The sequence below is a fragment of the Durio zibethinus genome, chromosome 21, assembly GCF_047325235.1.
Source record: "Durio zibethinus cultivar Kanyao isolate XHJ-2024 chromosome 21, ASM4732523v1, whole genome shotgun sequence".
Taxonomy (NCBI): Eukaryota; Viridiplantae; Streptophyta; class Magnoliopsida; order Malvales; family Malvaceae; genus Durio; species Durio zibethinus.
Window position 1 is genome coordinate 5,524,128 of NC_143182.1, and position 20,196 is coordinate 5,544,323.

At 35.7% G+C, this 20,196-nt stretch overlaps 2 protein-coding genes, 1 non-coding gene and 1 pseudogene across 4 annotated transcripts; 3 read left to right on the forward strand and 1 right to left on the reverse strand.

The window, feature by feature from the left end:
- The first annotated feature begins 355 nt into the window (after positions 1–355).
- Positions 356–6,598, forward strand: LOC111305105 (uncharacterized; annotated as a pseudogene). The gene is made up of 4 exons (XR_016331346.1): positions 356–509; positions 706–751; positions 1,870–2,694; positions 4,279–6,598. The product of XR_016331346.1 is annotated as an uncharacterized LOC111305105 (transcript).
- Positions 6,599–10,344: 3,746 nt separating this feature from the next.
- LOC111305108 (zinc finger protein GAI-ASSOCIATED FACTOR 1-like) lies at positions 10,345–13,444 on the forward strand. The gene is made up of 3 exons (XM_022902307.2): positions 10,345–10,816; positions 11,376–11,772; positions 12,171–13,444. The coding sequence occupies exons 1-3, from the start codon at positions 10,603–10,605 to the stop codon at positions 13,249–13,251; spliced, it is 1,692 nt and encodes a 563-aa protein (XP_022758042.2). The 5' UTR covers positions 10,345–10,602; the 3' UTR covers positions 13,252–13,444.
- A 1,178-nt stretch (positions 13,445–14,622) lies between these two features.
- Positions 14,623–14,716, forward strand: LOC149512805 (small nucleolar RNA R41). The gene has a single exon (XR_016331778.1). It is a non-coding gene; the product is annotated as a small nucleolar RNA R41 (small nucleolar RNA).
- LOC111305107 (metal tolerance protein 2-like) lies at positions 14,633–20,154 on the reverse strand. Its single transcript, XM_022902305.2, has 12 exons — positions 19,698–20,154; positions 19,531–19,600; positions 19,299–19,396; positions 18,575–18,726; positions 18,338–18,453; positions 17,578–17,674; positions 16,874–16,958; positions 16,636–16,698; positions 16,249–16,354; positions 15,597–15,742; positions 15,233–15,324; positions 14,633–15,132 (listed from the first exon to the last, which is right to left on the reverse strand). Exons 1-12 carry the CDS (start codon positions 20,043–20,045, stop codon positions 15,009–15,011), a joined length of 1,497 nt encoding a protein of 498 aa, XP_022758040.2. The 5' UTR covers positions 20,046–20,154; the 3' UTR covers positions 14,633–15,008.
- Positions 20,155–20,196: the final 42 nt, after the last annotated feature.

Below are 20,196 nucleotides of genomic sequence, written 5' to 3' on the forward strand. Positions count from 1 at the left end.
CTTCCACTATTGAGAAAAGGTCTAATTGATCTTATTAATTTTGATTATTATGCAAGGCTTCAGCATGAAATAAAAATGTTCAAAGGTTTCTTTTTTTTTTTTTTTTTGTTTCTTATATTTGTCAATGTTTCTCACTGCAAAACTTCGCCTGAAAGCAAAATAAGAATGTGTACTGTTTGAAAAAGATATCCAAAAACACTGCCCTAATTTTCCTAAAATAGGATTGTCGAAAACCAACCTAAAGGAACATAGATGTGTCCTTTTTCGTCATTTCCTCCATGCATCCAAACCCACCTACGAACGCGTGTGGTCTCAACTCTCATAAATCAAACCGAACACAAAGCGTTAATCTTCTGTCTCTTTCTTTTTTTTTCATTATTAACAGCAAAACTAAAAAGAATTTCTGTGCTTCCTTTTTTCTTATTGTTTTACTCTCTCTCTCTCTCTCTGCTAAGTCCTCAAGAATTCAACTATTTTGTATTAATGAAAGCTACGCTCTCTCCTTCAAGGTAACTAAAATCTTCTTCACAATGTCTTGCTTTCTCTTTTCTCTCTTTATTTGTTTTTATGGTTTTTTTTTTTTTTTTTTGCTCTGCTTTTATTTATGGCAACAAGAAAAGAGTGAAGAGAAAAAAAAAAGGAAAAACAAAAAGTTGACAATCGAGGTTTATAGAGATGTATAACAATGAAAACCCATTTGTCCAGGTTGGCTTTGGCACGTGGGTTTTAACGTTCGAGTTCTTCTATGGAGGTTAGCCATATGTTTTTCTTAAAAAAAAACCCGATATTTTGCATGCTTATTTACATTTCTTATCAACTGTTTATTAGTTACTGTAGTTTTCTTACTGTTTTCTATAGTTTTTTAATTTGTTACATGTTTAATCAAATGAAGTTTCATTGTTAATTTTCTCTGAAAAGTGGACATGTTTTCTAGATTGATTTATTTGACTGAATACTGCACGTTTCATTGAGATTGTTTGATATTGATATATTGACATCTATGTGTTATTGGGGTATCTTAGATTTCGGTATCATATTGTTCTTTTGTCTGTTCAATCGGCTTGCGAAAAATGTGCCTTGGCATTTGAATGTCGGTATCCACCTGCATCTGGTTCTTGCTTTTGGTAATTTAGATGACTAGAAATATAAATGTTATCTGTTTTAATTGTAGTCATGAGCTAATTCATCCTTGGATTAAGTGCTCCTATTTGTTCAGATTGGAGAAATATGTTGGAAATTTTATTCACTAAGCTAGGTTTAATAATTAACGGCCAAAAAAGACGCTAGGTTTAATAATTGTATAGCTTTTGGTTGTATTTGCATTAGATGATTATTGAATTTATGATCTTTTTCTGATGAATTTAGACTGCAAAAGTTTCTTTTCTCAATAAATGTTTGTCTTGGTTAATTGCATCCATAAAGTTTTTCAACACGTTATGAATTCTCAAGGGTCCTACCTCAATCTTAAGCATAGGAAACAACGGTAGGATTTCCCCCCACATCGAATGCTAGTAATTACAAATTTTCGTGCGGAAAGAATTCCTCTATTTATTGGTGTTCAATTTTTTTTCTTGAATTAAAATAAATACTTTAGAGAAATTATATTTGGAATTTAACTTGGAAGAAATTGACTTTAACAGTTACATGTAGGTCTAACAGTAGAAAATTAATGCTGCAATGTATTTCTATCTCAAAATATTACAAAGTTGTCATACATAATCATAGTTTTTCTATCTATATAAGGAGGTCCCTCTGTTTGAATTCGGGACCCTCTTGAAGTAAATTAGGGCTCCAGGGTTGGTTTTATACAGTCTTATGTCCATTTTAGTTTTTTTTCAGTTTAATTATTTTTGCTCAATTCTTGAGTAGATGGAAGCTACTCTTTTGGATAATGACATGGAGGGCGTGGAAGATGAATCTGCTGAACAATTACTTGCTTCATGTTCCTTTTTGGATCAAATTTTTGGAGATCCACAGGTGATCCCTCGTGTTGGAGGTCAATACCAAGCAGAAATTCCACCTCTTGTTGGAGAATGTCATAGTTTACAGGTTGTAAAGGAACCAATTGATTCAAAAGTTGTAATGAATGTGCCAAACCCTTTTCCATTGGGATTGCCTATCCCCTTTTTCTGGACAAAGACTGGAGTTGAAAGCATAAATGGTGCATTTGAATTTGAAAACAGTGAAGAGAGCCGCATTACGTCAAGCCATGGTTGTGCAGAATACAAAGTTGAAAGTCTATATTCTGTGTTGGGTGATAGGAAAGACATGAGAGGGTATTCAAAGATTCAACTTACAACCAGAAGTAAGATGGATGTTGATTTACTCGTTCCACACGAGCCAAAATCTAAGCTGAATCAAGTGGATAGAGGTCCCTGTCCTCTTCCAGGCTCTTTAAGTGAAGTATGTAAAGATATCGAACTTGACAGTTTTCTTCTTGGGCTATACATCTTTGGAAAAAATCTTACCCTTGTGAAAAATTTTGTTGAGAGTAAAGAGATGGGAGAGATGTTGTCTTTCTATTATGGAAAATTTTACGGGTCTGATGAATACCGTAGATGGTCAGAATGCCGAAAGTTAAGAAGCAGACGGTGCATTCATGGACAAAAGCTATTCACCGGATGGAGGCAACAGGAATTATTATCACGATTATTTTCTCATCTTTCAAAAGGATGTCAAGATATGTTGCTTGAGGTATTCTTCTGACTTTTTTATGCACAATGCCCCACTCTTTTGATCTTTCTAAATAGTTAGACATATATTTATTTTGTTAATTAGTCCTTATATATCATTGAGTGCTGTAAAGTGTACACATTGACGCTTCCTAATCTTTTTATTTCTCCCTTACTCCCTTAACAGAGTCTGGGAACACTACATTATTATGTCCATAGGAACCTTATTTTTGGAATTTGCACATGATTTCTAATTTTATTTTCAAGTGTTATTTTTGTAAAATTTGCTTCAAGCAAACTGCATAGATACATATAGTGTTGACTGTGTAACGTTTCAGGGTGGTTGAAGTCAGACCACTTTGGAGAGCAGCATACTTGAGCATGGGAATCAATGATGATTTTGTGGAGTGTAATATTGTAAACCAAAAAAATAACTTAGATGCTATCTACTGTTTGAGATGGGGAAGTCGAAGCAGATTAGCAAAGAATGTAGGTTTAACTAGGGCCATGTTTGAGTCGTCTGTTGATGGATTGAAACAGAGCAGTGTTTCTCTTTGAAGACCTGTGTTTTGACAGGGACACCTAACTAAAGGCCCATCTTTAGAGGATAAAGTGGAAGAGCTAGATTCTTTTTTTTTTCTTTTTTTTTTGATAATGGAAGAGGATGATTTTGGTTGTTGACTAGCACCTTCAGAAATGTTGATGTATCAATAGGATGATAAAGTAAACATAAATTTGTTGTTAGTTTTTTGGATTTATCAAGGCATATTCTGGTCTCTTCATCTTCTTGGTTCAGTTAGGCATGCACGTAGGATTTTACTTCCGTGAACTAGGTTGATCAATAAAAATGGTTGTTGGTGTTTTGTTGTCTGTCTCTAACAAGCAGTTTGCCTTTTGTCTCCTGCTTGGACTGCTTCCAGCATTTTTTAAGCATGGTATATAGAGTGTCAGGCTTTCTATCTGGATATTTTGAGGTTAATCTCTTATTCCAGGGGTTATATACTCTTTGCTGTATATTGCTTCAAACTTTGCTCAGTTTTGGAAACATAGGAGAATATATGTTGATAAAGGATTACAATAATGCATAGAAACTTCTCATGTTCTTAGGAATGCATCTCCTCTGATATTCAAATGAATATCCAGAGTATTTTTGCAGTGTATCTCTAGGGCGTCATCTGTTTTTTCAAATGGACAAGAGAAAGGAGAATGCTTGGTATGCTTTTTCAAATGGACAAGTGAAAGGAGAATAAAAGGAGTACCCTCTTATTTGGTCTATTTCAACTACACATAGAATGGATTGAAAATGGGGTTGCATTTCAACTAGGCATAACAGATTTCTTTCTTCAACCTCTGTCTAAAATCTTAGGCATTTTGCAGTGTATCTTTAAGAATATTGCAGTTATTATTAGCTACTTTTCAAGAACATCTATTGATTTCGTTTGAACTCCTAGATCCTGGTTTCCGTTATCAATGTCCATTTATTGTTGAAATTCTCAGTTTACTGCTGAATTATTGCATGCACCTAATTTTGCAGGTATATTTGGTCTATATTTTTCAGAGACAAAAATATTTCATCATGATGTTTTATGAATTCTGATTATTGCAGGTTTCTAAGACGTTTGGTGAGGGGAAAGTTTCCTTTGAGGATTACGTATTCACTATAAAGAATACAGTTGGCATTGGTATGCTCGTAGAAGCTATAGGCATTGGCAAAGGAAAGCAAGACCTCACTGGAAATGCCATGGAGCCAATAAAAGCCAATCATGTAGTTTCTTTTCGTCCTGAAATACCAGTTGGCAGAGCATGTTCTACTCTTACATCAGCAGATATTATCAAGTTTCTAACAGGAGATTTTAGGTTGAGCAAAACTAGATCCAGCGATCTTTTCTGGGAAGCTGTTTGGCCTCGCCTTTTAGCCAGAGGTTGGCACTCTGAACAGCCAAGGGATCAGGTTTTTTCTGGTTCAAAGAATTCTCTGGTGTTCCTTATACCTGGTGTTAAGAAGTTTTCAAGGAGGAGACTAGTGAAAGGTGACCACTATTTTGATTCTGTTAGTGACATTCTTAAAAAAGTTGCATCAGAACCAGTGCTTCTTGAGCTTGAAATTGAAGTGGCTAAAGGCAGCAGAGAGAATGAAGAAAATAAGTGGGACCCAGTAATAAAACAAGATCCTGATTTTATGACAAATAATCGTAATAATTATCTCAAGCCACAAAATTCCGGTTGCAATCGAGATCTATTGAAGTTTACAGTTGTAGATACTAGTTTGGTTCAAGGGGCTGAACGGTCCAAGGTTAGAGAGCTGAGAAGCTTACCTCTTGAAGCTACTAACTTATTCACCCCCTCTAGTATTTCCAGTGATTCTGAGGAGGATACATCTAAGGACTCGGAAGATGAAGTAGAAGAAACTAGTACTACAATTGCTGCAGAGGCCGGGGCAAATCGGGGAGAGTGTGTGGACTTATCAGATTGTGTAAATGGTAATTCAAATATTGTCATTCCCCACACCTCTGATACCAGCATTATATCAGTGGGAAATCATGAAAGCCCCCACACAAGTCTGCTTGATGATGAGGAGAAAAAGGTTATGAATTATAATTTCGGCAAAAAGGAGCAGTCCAATGATTCAAAATATTTGGCTCCTGTTACTAAACAGCAGGGTTCAACTGATTGTGTCAATGTAGAATCAAGCAGTAGTGTTGAAAACTTTTCCGTTGACAACATGTTAAATGAAGACAATTCTCACTGTAGGCCTAACTCGCTGGATGCTTGTGAAGATATGGTTTTTCAAACGGGATCCCAAAACTTGTCACCTGCCAGTTCTTTGTCTAAAGCTGGTCCTGATGAGGGAAAGGAAGGTATTGTCACTGAAAACTGCCTGCATGGAGAAGAATCTCCAACAAAAACTGTCACATACATTGATAGAGTTAAATGTTCCTCAAGATTCAATGGGTCTTGAAACCGAAGGACCCTTCATCACAGAGACCGTGCAAGATAGTGACAATTCATGTTCACATATATCATTCTTTCAGGCTGAAGTAACAGTTCAGCCTGAGCCATTGAAGCTTCCTGATAAAGGTGCAGAGGTCGATCAGCATCCTATAATGCTCAACCGGAGGCAGAGTACTAGGAACCGACCATTAACCACAAAAGCATTAGAAGCTCTTGAATATGGATTCTTCAGTCCCAAGAGGAAGAGAAAGATAGCAGAGGCTCCACAGAATAACTCACGAAGAGCTCGAGGAAGGCCTGTTGTTAGTGCCAATTTTAGATATGGTGCTAGTAACCCCAATATGGAGGAGACATAGGCTGGTCTCTACAGTGCGAAAAAAATAACCAGTCAGTCTCAAATTTGAATCGGATACACGGATAAATGAGCAGGCTAATTGCGAAGCTGTTCCTGAAAAATCACATCCCTCTTCTATGTCCTCCAAAGCATTGTGTTTTGTGTGATTTCTATTATTCTAGTCAATAACTGGGAGGGAAAATGTTTCCTTGATTATACGAGGAAAACATAACACCCCTTTCACCCAACTAGCTACAGATTCCTGACAAACGTTTGGTGAAAAATCGAAGTATCACTGACACACGTTCATCTTACATAAGTCAGATGAAACCGATAGTCCAATGGGGGGTTATAATCTCAGAAAGGCGAGGCGGGAAAGCAATTCCTTCAACTGGAGTAAACTTTTTTAGTGTAGGAGCAATTGACACAGGTGGTTCTTACTTTCTTCTAGATAATTGACTTGCAAACGGTACCCCTTCTGGGGGTCTGTTTGACTGCTGAATAATCCTAATGCCAACCTTTGATCTTGGTAAAGATGACTGTAATTTTTCCAGTTAATTTATCTCTTTCTATATATGTCCTAAAAAAGTGTGTAAAGCAAAAGACTTGTATACCTCTAAAAGATTTTCAATTTAACAAAGTTGTCCTGTTGTTAATATTAAATCTTTTTTGGAAAAGCAAATAGTAAAAATTTATCAATAATTTCTCTAAATCCGTATTTGGTTTTAGAAAATTTTTTTATTTTCCATAAACAGTGTTCATTTTCAGCTTTGTTTTTATAAATTGTTTTCCTCTGGGTGTACTAGTTTTTCCAGGTTTTATTTTTTATTATGTCAGTGGAATGGAGATGAATATGAAAATTTTCTGATTTGTATTCACAGTTTCTTTGATTGATGATGCTATATTCATTTGGAATAGGTCGGTCACATTGCTTGATTTGTTTTTCACAGTTTCTTTCTTTTAGTTGTCTTATTCGGAACAAGATGGCATTGCCATTGTAGGATATTTGAGGTTTTTTTCTTTCCTTTTTTTTTTTTTTTTCTGGAAACAATTCCAGAGATCAGAGTAATTTCACAGGCAAAAATATAACTACTTAAAGCCAATAACAAACGTTAAATCAATGCCAAAATTTTCTTCGCTTGCATGTTACCCACTAGAGAAAAAGGGAAAGAAAGGGAAAATGTGCCCCATATAAAAACCAATCTTCCTTGGGGACTTCCTCCTAAACCTATCGCATTTTTATCCCTAGGAAAGGCATGTGCATTCTATAGCTAGATTAGAACATGACACCTACAAAATTCATGAAATTGACGTCTACCCAATTACGAGTTATCAAATTTTTGCGAATCATTGATGCTTACACATTCCAACTGGTGAAAATGAGCAATGTTTTCTAGGTGGGAAACCGCTGCGCTTGATTGCTACGCAAACAAAGCTAGGTTCAGTTTCAACAGTCAAGGGTCTCATTCAATTTTCTGTCTTCAATACTAAAAGCAGAACAAAACAAACTTAATGTTCATATGAAGAAAATTTTAGATTTTGTTCTGCGCTTTGAATAATTTCTACAGAACTGTTTTCACGATTCAGGATCAGGCGATTCTGTTTTCTTAATTCACAATCTAAGATTCTTTACGACATAGTCAATGGCAGGGGCCATACTTGGCCCATTTCCATTTCGAGCCTAGAGCTTTGGACATTTTTGCTGAGATTTTTCTTACATAGATAGACTGAGAGACCCCACTTCATAAGGCCGGTGGTGATGATGATGTTAATCATTAATGTTATAATCTTAACCCCAATTGCCGTTATTTTAAATAATGCTTTTCATCTTCTCACTTTTTAGATTATCTTTTAACGAGTCAAAAAGGTGTTGGATTCCTAAAGATTTTTCTTTTTTTTCTCCCTCTAATTGATCTCCATCAATTCTCCTGTGAGTTTCATTATTGATCCTCCAATTCAAGTTTTAGTGAAGAAGAAAAAAAAAAAAAAAACTCATCAGAGTAATATAATGACCAATCTCTTTTTTAGTTTTTAATTTAATAAATTTCAAAATGGGAGCATTACGAAAGCTAGTTCTTATCCTTTAACCACTCAAGATGAAACAAATTCTTCCAAATCCATCAATTTACAATATTATTGAAAATTAACCATCACCAGACACAAAATAGACAAGGTCCATACTTGTTACACGATTAAAATGTTTAAAATATCATTCTCAATTATTTTTTATTCCTTTTCTTTATAGTGAAAAACACGTCCATTTTAACAAACAATAGAATATTCATTGGTGTTTTTTCACCTCGATCAAACATCATTGTCATGAGAAAAAATACTAAAAGAAAGAAAAAGAATATAAGGCCATGGCTGTCTTTTCTGTTGTTTTTATCCATGGGGTTACTTAGCTTATGTCAACTAGCAACCTGGGTCGTTCTAAAATATTCAGCATTTGTGACGTTCCAGCATCTGAATGATGCTTAGGGTCGTCCAGTATATTCTATCTTTTCCATAAAATAATCAAGCAAAACGTATAATGTTGGAAACATTTCTGTCTCCACATTGTTGTGTTGATGTTTGCTTCATAAATTATATCGATCCGCCATCGATGAAAACTAAGCAATACCATTTGTCTTGACCAGTAGTTCTTGGTGGGGAAGTAGCAGATGCTTGCAAAATGGTTTATTTTGAAATCTGATTGACCAGAGTTTTAGAACTTAGTCAATGGTTCACATTCTTATTTCTGTCTCTTTGTTGTTTCTCATTTTCCAGCCGGGCTTCTTGTTGTTTCTTATTGAACTTGTGAACTAACCTTTGGAAACCTAAAATCCTGCTAATAATTCAACATACATGCAAGTATTAATTTTCTTCTTTCAAATGAAAAAAAAAATGAAAGAAAATGCCACTGGAGTCTGGTTTTTACATGAAACTTGTTCAACACGGTCATGAAAAGTTTGAAGAATATGATCTTCAAGGGAAAAGTAGTGAGAGAAAATTTGAGTTTGAGCCTCCTAAATAATCAAAAAGTACTTAATTTAATTGGTAAGAAGAAATTAGGATGATATTTTGGGATTTTCTTTTGGTTTTATCCAGAATTTTAATAATGGTTGTTAACTGAACACACTGATATTGTCCATTTTTTAACTTGTAGTATTGAACAAATGAACAAGTACACTTGCTCTTCCCTGAATTAAGGATTATGATCTTGTCGGTTAGGCAAATGGCTATTGCACTTTTTCCATGTATCACCTTTATTTCATCCTTTGATTTAACTATGGTGGCACCCACCCCAGCATGATTAATTAGGAGCAAAAAAAACACGCAAAACCAATTAGCCATGAATAAAGATCGGTTTAGTATCCCTAGAAAATTTATTTAAAAAATAAAAAATATTTTTTTCCAATACTTTTCGTAGACAATTACAAGAGGAATTTAGCTAGAATTATGAAAATTCTTTAAGATTATAATAGATTCAAACTCGAATATCTTCGGTCTTAAAATTGACTATAGTATCATTAAATTAATAATTTATTGAAAGAATAATGGAAATATGAATAATGTCATATTATACAAAGTTCCTTGGCAAAAGAATAAAGTATGTGATAGAAACAATATTTTTTATAAGCAGAGCGTTTTCTTGATCAGAAAAATTCAGCAACAGCAAATTGGCGTCAAGCAAATTCCGGGGGCATAATTTTACTGGTTGAAACAGGGCAAAAAGAATTCTGGGTTAATGCAATTCTTTAAGATTATATTCAAGTTTACTTGTCGTCTTTATTCTAAATATTATAATGTACCTAGAAAACAAAGCAGCAACCATCTTTAATGTGATTAATTTATGTATGAGAAATTGAAAGTCTGGACGGTGACTTGTTTGGTTCCCTCGATCGTTTAGATCAAATGAGACAAAAGGGATTCGGCACAGTTTCAACTGATAATTATGAAATTCTTAATTTTGACCTATACAATGGATATTACTCTTTCTTTTCAGCAACTCTTTTTCTCTTGCTGGTTAAACTTATGTCTTTTTTTTTTTTAATTACATATAGTTTCAATTCTACTATCTGCTTATACATGTCATTTGAAGATTGCACTTGGAAAAACTTTTTGGTTTTCAATTTGCTCCAATTTCTAGATTGATAAGAATTCCAATCAATCTTCTCATCTGTGAACTTTAATTGATTTTATGATCATGATAACATTATTAGTACCGCACAAGAAAAGGCATCTTGTAGAACCAATTAAATTAATTTATAATAATTTAATAAATTAAACAATGAAAGAGATGGCAATCAATCAATAATCAGCAAATTAAGGGGGCAATTTCCATGTAATTGTCCTTTTCAAATTTTAACCCTGTACATATATACTTATAGAAAGCCAAAGAAGACCAGCTTCCAATGTTTCTCCTGTGGCAGCTAGAGCCCTCTTCTTTCATCACAAATGAGAGAGAATTCCCTGGTTTTTTGTCTTCCTAGAGAGAGAGCAGATTCCTGATTTTATGTTCTCCAAAAAACAAGTCCCCACTTTAGTTGTTGCACCAACAACAAGAAAAGAAGAAAGAAACAATAGAATTTGGAGCCAAGGAAGAGGAAGCTGACAAGCTTGTATATTATATTTATCACTATATTTTTCCTCTCTCAGTTTCAAATGTCAAAAATCTCAGGTGATGATGGAAGCTTCTCTTCAGGAAACACTGGAGAGGAAGTCCAGCAGCTTGAACAGAAGCAGCAGAAACAACAGCTGCAGAATAACTTTCCTGGCTCAGGTTCAGGACCTTCTGGTGCTTCGAACGGCAATGATTCTACCTCTCAACAGCCACAGCAAGCAGCTAAGAAGAAAAGAAATTTACCAGGAACTCCAGGCAAATCCATTTACCCTCCATGAATCTCAATTATGTTTTCTTCTATCCTAAGTTTACCTAATTTAAGTGACATAATTGATCTTATAACACAGGGAAGTTCTGAAGAAATATTTGGTTTTTAGATTTGAATTATGATTTGAGTTAGATGCATGGCTTTAAGTTTTACATGCTTCAATAAAAGCATGCATGTCAAGGTAGATTTGATCGAGTTAAGCAGCACAAAAGAACAAGCTTTTCTAATTGGGGGTATCTTCCAAGAAATCAAAGCTGGTAGCTTTTAGGAAGAAAAGATTAATTGTTAATTTGTTACATAAAGGGTTCAATTATTGCTATGAGATTACAATAATTGTCAAGAACTGTTTGCTTGATTGCACTTTTTTACGTCCCTTTTTGTTTCTGACTGTTCTATTTGGGCCATTGGCTTTTTAATGTCCAAATCATAATGCAAAACGATACTCAAAATTTTCTTCTTCAAGCAAATCTTCTACTACCACATGCTTTAATTGAAGGAGTAATAGTCTTTTGAACATACTAATTGTATAATTGTTGCTTGGATTAGACCCAAATGCTGAAGTTATTGCTCTATCACCAACAACGCTTATGGCGACAAATCGGTTCGTGTGTGAGATCTGCAACAAAGGATTCCAAAGGGACCAAAACCTGCAATTGCACCGAAGAGGTCACAATCTTCCATGGAAGCTAAGGCAAAGGTCGACCACTGAGGTCAGGAAACGAGTCTACATATGCCCCGAGCCAACTTGCGTCCACCATAACCCAGGTCGCGCACTAGGGGATCTTACAGGAATCAAGAAGCATTTTAGCCGTAAACATGGCGAGAAGAAGTGGAAATGCGACAAGTGCTCAAAGAAATATGCTGTGCAATCTGATTGGAAAGCTCATCAGAAGACCTGTGGTACTAGGGAATACAAATGTGATTGTGGAACCATCTTTTCAAGGTTAATTTATAGACGTTATATTATAATATTTAATGAAATTTAAAGATATTGCATGACTCTAATTAAAGTTTTGTTATGTTTTTGCATGGTAATTTCCGAACTTCTACAGCAATTTTAGATTTTAGAAATTTCTTGTTGGATGTAGGTTGTCTTGAATATATGCTTTAGATTATGCATTAATTATATCATCTCTAAGCTCTGCAGACAATAGAAAATGTTAGACAATAGCCGACAATTGATAGGCTCTTTCACACTTCCTTTTTAACGCCTTTTGTAGTTATATCATATTTCTAAGTCTCTCTCTCTCTCTCTCTCTCTAGATCAAAAGTACTGTTTCTTATCAAGATTTGTATCCAATAACAAACCTAATTTTAGCCCACCGCTTCTTATTTGTGCAGGAGAGACAGTTTCATCACCCACAGAGCTTTCTGCGACGCATTAGCTGAAGAAAACAACAAGGTAAACCAAGGACTAACGAACAACATGGGATCCAACTTACAAAACCAAATGCCAGAGATCATGTCATCAATGCCAACGAGCAATGCCAACACAACTATGGGAATATCTGACTTCAACAACTTCGACCCAAAAAACCCGCTCAAATCCCTTCACCAAGAGCTAGTTCCAATGCCGTTTAAGTCCATGAACATGGGGGGAGGCATGTTTTCAAGCAGCTCAGGCACTCTGTTTGGCGGCCCAAGAAGCATTTCCTCAGCTTCCTCTAGCCTACAACTTAGTTCAAATAGCTCATCTGGCTTCAATTATTTACAAGACAGCAAAAATGGTTTCCAAATTGCAGGGTTGAACCACATGTCTGCAACAGCCTTGCTGCAGAAAGCAGCCCAGATGGGTGCAACTGCAAGTAATAGCATAAATTCTCCCATGATGCAAAAAAGCTTTGCTAGTGGCATGGCAGGACTGGACCAGTCCATCAGAGCATCATCTTTTAGCGGAATTCAGCAGCAGAACACATCTTACGATCAGTTCCCTTCACAAACTGATCAGTCAAGTATGGTTGGGATCAACGAGGGAGGATTCTCCAACCCGGTCATGCAAAAAAGCCCCAATGAAATGGCCCAACTTTTTAATGCTGCCTCAGGAAGCTCAGCAATGAATGATATCGGAATGTTCACTAGCATGTTCATTAATGGAGCTGACCGAAACCAAGGCTTGATGAAGAACTTGGAACATGAAGATAGTGGTAACTCTAGCTTGTTACAAGGAAGAACTCAGGCGATGGAAAGGAACCCAACGGGGCCATCAATATTTGGAGCGAGCAGTGCAGCAAGTAACATGACCACCCTTGATTTACTGGGGATGGGAGGATCAAGGTCAGCCAATTTGCAGGAACAGCAACATCAGCAACAAAGATTTGAACTGGAAGCAATAAGCCAACAAAGACTGCCGATGATAAACCCTTTCCAACAACAGCTCTCGTATGGGGATTCAGCTATTGAAAAGCCCATCTGGGATGTCTGAGAGCCACAGGTTTTGGTTACTTTTAGTTGTAAGCTATCCCTGGAAGATTTTCTTGCTCTTGTATGGTGACAATGCTGAGATGGCCACTGTGGCATTAGGTACCAAATGGGGTTCACTGGGTACACACCCACTTATCTATCGTCAAACAAAGGGCCTTGCATTTTTAAATTCAAGAATAACGTGTCCAGTGGAAGAGCCATGTGTGTGTGATCACGAAATAACCGGGTCTCTACTCCCCCAGGCCCCAAGACTCGTTTCTCTTCAAAGTTGAAACAAACAACAAACACGAAACTCGTTTTATTTTGAACCTACAATTTGGATAGAGAAAAAGAAAGGTTGATGAAGACTCAATCGAGCAAATAAAGTATAATCCTAAAATGTAGAAGTTTGGACCTCTTGCCATGGAAAGTGTTTTCCACATGCCCCATCTTTTACACATTAATTTGAATCTGGAAAAAGAGAAAAAAAAAAATCTGCTGAGAAAGTTTAATTTGAAACTCCATAGCTCTTATTCTATCTTTGTCTAGTCATAGGAATTGGACATATTTCATCTTACATAATTTCTGCTTTTACCCTCAAGTAAAGACTATCATTCCTTACTTTGTCCCACTGGCTGGTGTTACATTGCTAATTTTTTTTCTTTTCCATTTTTCAAGGCAATTTTTGGTGAAATTAATTGCATCCAATAAATGTTTATATCTGACTTGGAATATTATGAGTACCTTATTCTTAATGAAAAAATTCTTAATATCCTTCTCCTCCCATTTTTTTTTTTTAAGTTCATTCCATTTAGTTAGGTTTCTACCACAGAAAAAGAGATAAAAATCTTGTAAAAGAATGGAATTTCATAAAAAATATAAAAAATAATAAAATAATAAAAATTTCAAATAAATTTATACTTAACTAATAATTAGATTGGTAACGTGAATATACTTCAAAAAAAAAAAAAGATTCATGACGTGAATAAAGTTGTACGTACCAAAAGCAAAACACGTGAATAATAAACTCCGGCCGAATGAGAGACTTGTTGAAAACAAGTGGACTTAGACAAAGATTAAGCCAGAGCCCATAATTTCGCAAAGGTATCCTTCAAGGCCCAAATTCAAATTATCTATCTGCCTCGTCTGGTAAACATTGGTTAGGGGTAGACTCGTAATAAGCCTTGTCCCTTCTCTCCTCTCACTGACCCTAACCCCAATATAGATTTTTCTATTTAACTAGGGAGGCGATAGCAATTCGTGACTGACAACTCCGACGCCGAAGCCAATGCTATGGATTCGCTTCCTTTTCTGTTTCATGTCAGTTTTCCCTCTTCCTCTTAGATGCTCAGCAATTTTTTTTTTGTTTAATTTAATTTTCAATGATAAAAGAGGGTGGGCGATGATGTTGAAAACTACCTATTTTATGAAGGGGTTATTCGCCCTTTGTGATTACAAAATCACCAATGGATCCTTCTGAGCCTTCTTCTCTCCATTCCTTTTGATTTTTTCTTTTTTCAATTAAGAAAAAAAAAGTCGGATTCAGAGCCATTGAGATGATAATATCTTTTTCTGAAAAACATAAATGTCAGACTAAAAGAATCAGACTCCAATTGTCTGTATCATCTGGCTTGGCTCCCTATCCCTTCTTTTCTCTTGATGTATGTAGACTTGAATAAAGCTTAGTCCTATTGTCAAAAAGATACAATCAAATTTCTTGGTACTGGAAACACTATATGACCCAGAAGCATCTGGCTTCTCGAATAATTGAAGCTTTGCTTATATATACTTGAACTGTGGAATTGGACGTCCCAGTCTTAGCTGAACATTGACATGAACAATGTTTGAAGCTGCTGCATTCAATATCTCCTTTTCTGCTTTCTTTGCCGCTTCCATAGCATCACTGCAATGAGAAAAGCAATTGGTATTGAATTTGAATGTCCAAGTGTGTGGATTGGTGGTATATATTGAAGAAACCACGAACATATGAAGGGAGCTTGTACCGAATCATCATCTCCGGGGGCATGCTAACCTCAACTTCGACTAATATCTTCCCTTGCAACATGTGACGGGTTGCGCGTTCAACCACAAATTTCTGCAAAAATGCTTCAGAACATAAGTATGCAAAGCATAAAGCTACCCAATTATGCCTCAAGCAATAGTGTGTTGTTGGCATGAATAACAGGCAAAAATAACATGATGAATAACAAAATTAATGATTTCACTTTCAACAAAAAGCAATAGTTTAGCCCTCTTGAGCTTTGACCAAACCACATTTCCCCTTGCTACTTCAGTGCTTAAAAGCTATCTATAGCATATTTTGTTTATAGCTGACCCTAAAACATTCAACAAAATGAGCACTGATACCTCTGGAAACTTTGATGAAAATATGCGAGAAACAATTGCTTCAACATTTTCCTCTCTCATAGAAATATTACTATTTTGTTCCATGATTCTTGTCAAACTTTCTTTCTGGTCCATTACATCAGGGGAGAATTCTACATATGCCGGATCTACAATTTCAAAAGGGCAAAAGAGAGTTGATCAGAACACAAATATGCCAACAACTTGGTGATGCAAAGACAGTTTTTGCATCGATTTTACAGTCTAATTAACCAGTAATCTTTTTGCTAGGGTATCAGATATCTATGCCAAAAGCCACCATATCATGGCAAAACAAAAATGTAATTAAATGCTAAACTCCATTCCAGTACATCTTAGCTTACTATTCACACTGGTCAAAAATCACATGCTCCAAGAACAATCGTTTCTCCATGACTACAGGTTAAATTCATCAAAGCTAAAATGTAGAAGAAATGGTCCATGGAAGTCAGAAACGATGTAACTAGTCAGTCAGAAGAAATTATCAACAGAAGACAAGTGAAGTAACCACCTCGATGAAAATTAGTTCCTTTCTTCTTTTTCTTCTTTTAAAGATGGCCATGTTTCAACACAAAAGGCTAAAGTTACAGCACTCATCTTAACTAAATTGTCACAACCAATTTAGCACTCATCATACCTATGTGTATGAAAACTTCAGTCACTTCAGGGTGGGATTTATGAATTTGATGACGAACATTTTCACCAATGCCATGTGCAGCACTAACACTAGAAAAGGGATTGACCTGCAGGTCAAACATAAGGGAAAAATCACAAAGGGGATCAAAAATATCAAATCGGAAGTTTTATAGTCAAACATAAAACCAAACAACATAAAGTACTAGAAATAACCAAGCAAACCCTATCCCACTATTTAGGGTTGGCTATATGGATCACATTGTGGTATTCTGCTCTATTCAACACCATATCCTCGGTAAGCTTAGCAAAAGTGAGGCGTTTTTTATACTTTCCAATCATGTCCTCTTTGCAATTTTTACTGGTATTACAAAATAAATTCAAAACTCACCACAATATGTACATCAAGGTACAGATTTGAACCAGCTCTCCTTCCTCTCAAACGATGGCATCCCTACAGACAATTGTGGAAAGAGTAAATTTCACCAGCAGCAACAAGCCAGAAGATCATGATACAAAATTCAGGGTGCATGCATCAAGATGAAGTCAACTTACTGAGAGATTTATTTTAGGTTTAGAACCGTATCTGCTCTTCATACACAGATAAGCAAACAAATTTTGATAGTTACCTTGACTCCTTCAACTTGTAGAATTGTTTGATTTATGGGCTCCAACTGTTCTGCAGGAACTGCAGCATCAGCAAGTTCAAGGACACTACAAAAAAGTTGGCCAAAAAGAACATGTCAATTATGGAGTTTTTTTGGATAAACAACATGTCATCTATAGCAGTGTCATCTAAAATGCTAAAGACCATGCTTAAATATTTGGTAGACATTGCTGAAATACTTCCAATGAAACAACACCTATCATAGGGCTGCAAACATGAAAGTATAAGCCAAGCACTTGTCACAACTTTATCAATATCAGCAGCTTCTTTAATGCAAACATATAAGATCAAAACTAAATTAAGCCTTAAAGAAACACGGCTAAAACAGGTGACCTACAAATCCAATCAACCAAGAAGACATGAGAATGATAACTTGAATCTGTAACCAAAACATTGGTATTGAAAAAGCAAAAGAATAAACGAAGAAAATTTAGACCTTAAGCATAGCATTAAGTTGCCTATTTTCATGCTGATTGACACCATTGAAATTTTAGACCATAAATCATAACGGTACATTTGCCTATTTCCATACTGATTGATACCATTTACCTCTTGAATTGTTGAATAGCTAGAGTCATTTTGAAAGCTTACAAGTCTAAAATAACACCACGACAAAGCAAACAATAAGAGAATTGAAGCATATATAAATGACAACAAGCAATGCACCTCTGGTATCCGGTTTGCAGTCCAGCTTTTAGAATCATTCCTGAGACGAGCAGTCCAGCAAGAGGATCTAAAAACTTTACTCCAACAATAGAGCCTCCTAGATCATCATGGACAAGGCATAAAGTCATTGATTGTTCACTCATATACAATTCAATTTAAGGAAATCGACAGTTAGAGACTTAAACAATTACAGGGGGAGTTACAGGCAAGGGAGGTGGAAACCAGTTTACGTTTATTACATAATTTATAATTCAGACTTCATCAAACAATCAAGGACAATGAAATTTTCATTTCACCTGCATAAAGTACAACAAGCAACCACCCCCAAAGAGAGAGAGAGAGAGAGAGAGAGAGAGAGAGAGAGAGAGAGAGATTTTCAAAGAAAAAGGGGTGTAGAGGATGCTATGGAAATTACACTAATTATATTTTACAGATACAATAGCATAATCAAGAAACTAAAAAATGTTTTAAGTAAGAAAAAACTTATCTTCATAATTAGCTCAACTTGAATGGGCAAAATGCATTTAGAAGAGAGACAATTAGATAAACCCTAACCAATGACAAGGTAAGGGTAAAGAACAAACCAGAGGCCAAAGCCACCTATATTAATTAGCAATCCTCAAACCAAAAGCAAGGATTTGCATTTTGCATTTTGCATTTCCTACCAAGCTCATAACCAACTCAGCAGGGCATTGCTTAAAAGTAAACAGGAAAAAAAAATTAAAAAAAAAAAAAGAGAATCACCAAAAGGAAGTCTTACCAACACCAATAAGTGCAACTACAGAAGAAATTGCATCTGAACGGTGATGCCATGCATTTGCTTTCATCAGTCCACTGCCTTGCCTTTCCCCAGCTCTTTTTGTTATCCAGTAAAGTCTACATGTCGACATAAAGAAATTGATATTTGGAGCAGCAATCACACATACGAAAAAGAACAAAACAAAGATGTTATTGAAAAAGAAATGAAAGTAGAATAAGCAAAAGGGAAGCTCAATACCCTTCTTTAACACATATTGCTACAATGGTCATGCTCAAAGCTAGTGTAGGGTGATCCATATCAATTCCATGATGATGTCCACCATGATGATGGCTATGCCCGTGAGCCCATGAATGATTATTAACTACGTCAGGAGCAGTGGACAACAACCCCTAAACACAAAGAAGGTTGACTTATTGTAAGGTCCAAATCAGCTTCATTTCAAATGTAACCATTTTTCTCAGTCATGTATATTTTGATTTTTCTTTTTTTTGGAAATTTTGGATATTGAGATATATTTCACTCTTATTCTCTTCAGTCATGTTTGAAACACAAGATTATGATAGGTTAAGATAAGATGATATTATGAATAGGATTAGATTAAATAATGTCATCCTATCTTATGTTTGATGTATGCAAGAATTAAGATAGGATAATTTATTTATTGGTCAAAATTATCCTTCCTAAATGTTTATACAATTTAAATTATTGATATAATTTTTAAGGGTAAAATAAAATATGCAAGTTTAATCCCATAGATTAAAAATAAACCTCTCCACTTTGGGAGGATTACATCATCCCATACCAAGAGGATGATAATCCTCCTTGTAATCCTATCCCTTTCATTTAGATACAAACCAAACATAATATAAAATTATTATCATACTATCCTATCCATCATCCTATGCACCAAACGTGACCTTTAAATCATAAGATATAGAAAGAAAGACAAAAGTTGTCATACAATTAGGAGCTCCAAAGCATGCCATGTAATACCACCAGCAGATGCCAAAAGCATACAAGAAATTCCCAGGGCTCCAAGGGTTTCAAACTTACCACGTCCTGAGAATAAAACAAGGAAAATTACGAACCTCAAGCAATACATTAAAAAAAAGACACTTACAAGAATAATTAACACATTACTACGAGCACAATTAAGAAAAATGAGGTTGTTGATGCAACGGATCATAGGTAACCATATGGGTGTTTTTTGTCTTTGGGAGCCTTAGCAGCTTTGAATGACCATAAAGCAACCCCACTTAGAACCTACAAAACCAACCAAAAAAAAAAAAAAATGGAGCAAAATTAATTGCTTGACTTCCAAGTTTCTACTAATAAACCCTCACGAGACTAATGTATTTACCACGTCAGAAATTGAATGGACGGCGTCGGCAATGATGGCGGTGCTTCCAGATATATACCCAGTTAAAGCTTTACCGGTAGCTAAACAGATATCCGCTCCCAGACCCAACCGGAATACCTTTTCTCCTTCCTTGGTTACATTATGGTGGTGATCATGAGAATGACCTAAATGCCACCGTCTGGTGATGTTGTAATTGGGGTTATCAGAGAAGACAGGGAGAGGGTAACCTTGGAAACGGGGAATGAGGGACTGGATCATAATGGGGTTGGGGTGGAGATTTTTGAGTGAAGAGACTCTTGAGAGGTAGGATCTGTACATGGGATTTAGATTTTGGAACCTGAATCCCATTCCTGTTTCAGACTTTCTTTCCTCAAGGGAAAAAAAAATTGAATCAGATGGCTTTTAACTTTGTTTGAGTTTGTTTGGGAAGCTACTCAAAGAAAGACGGCGCCAGTGCCAGGGAAATCTGCTGCTTGGAAGGTTTATCAGAAGCCCATCT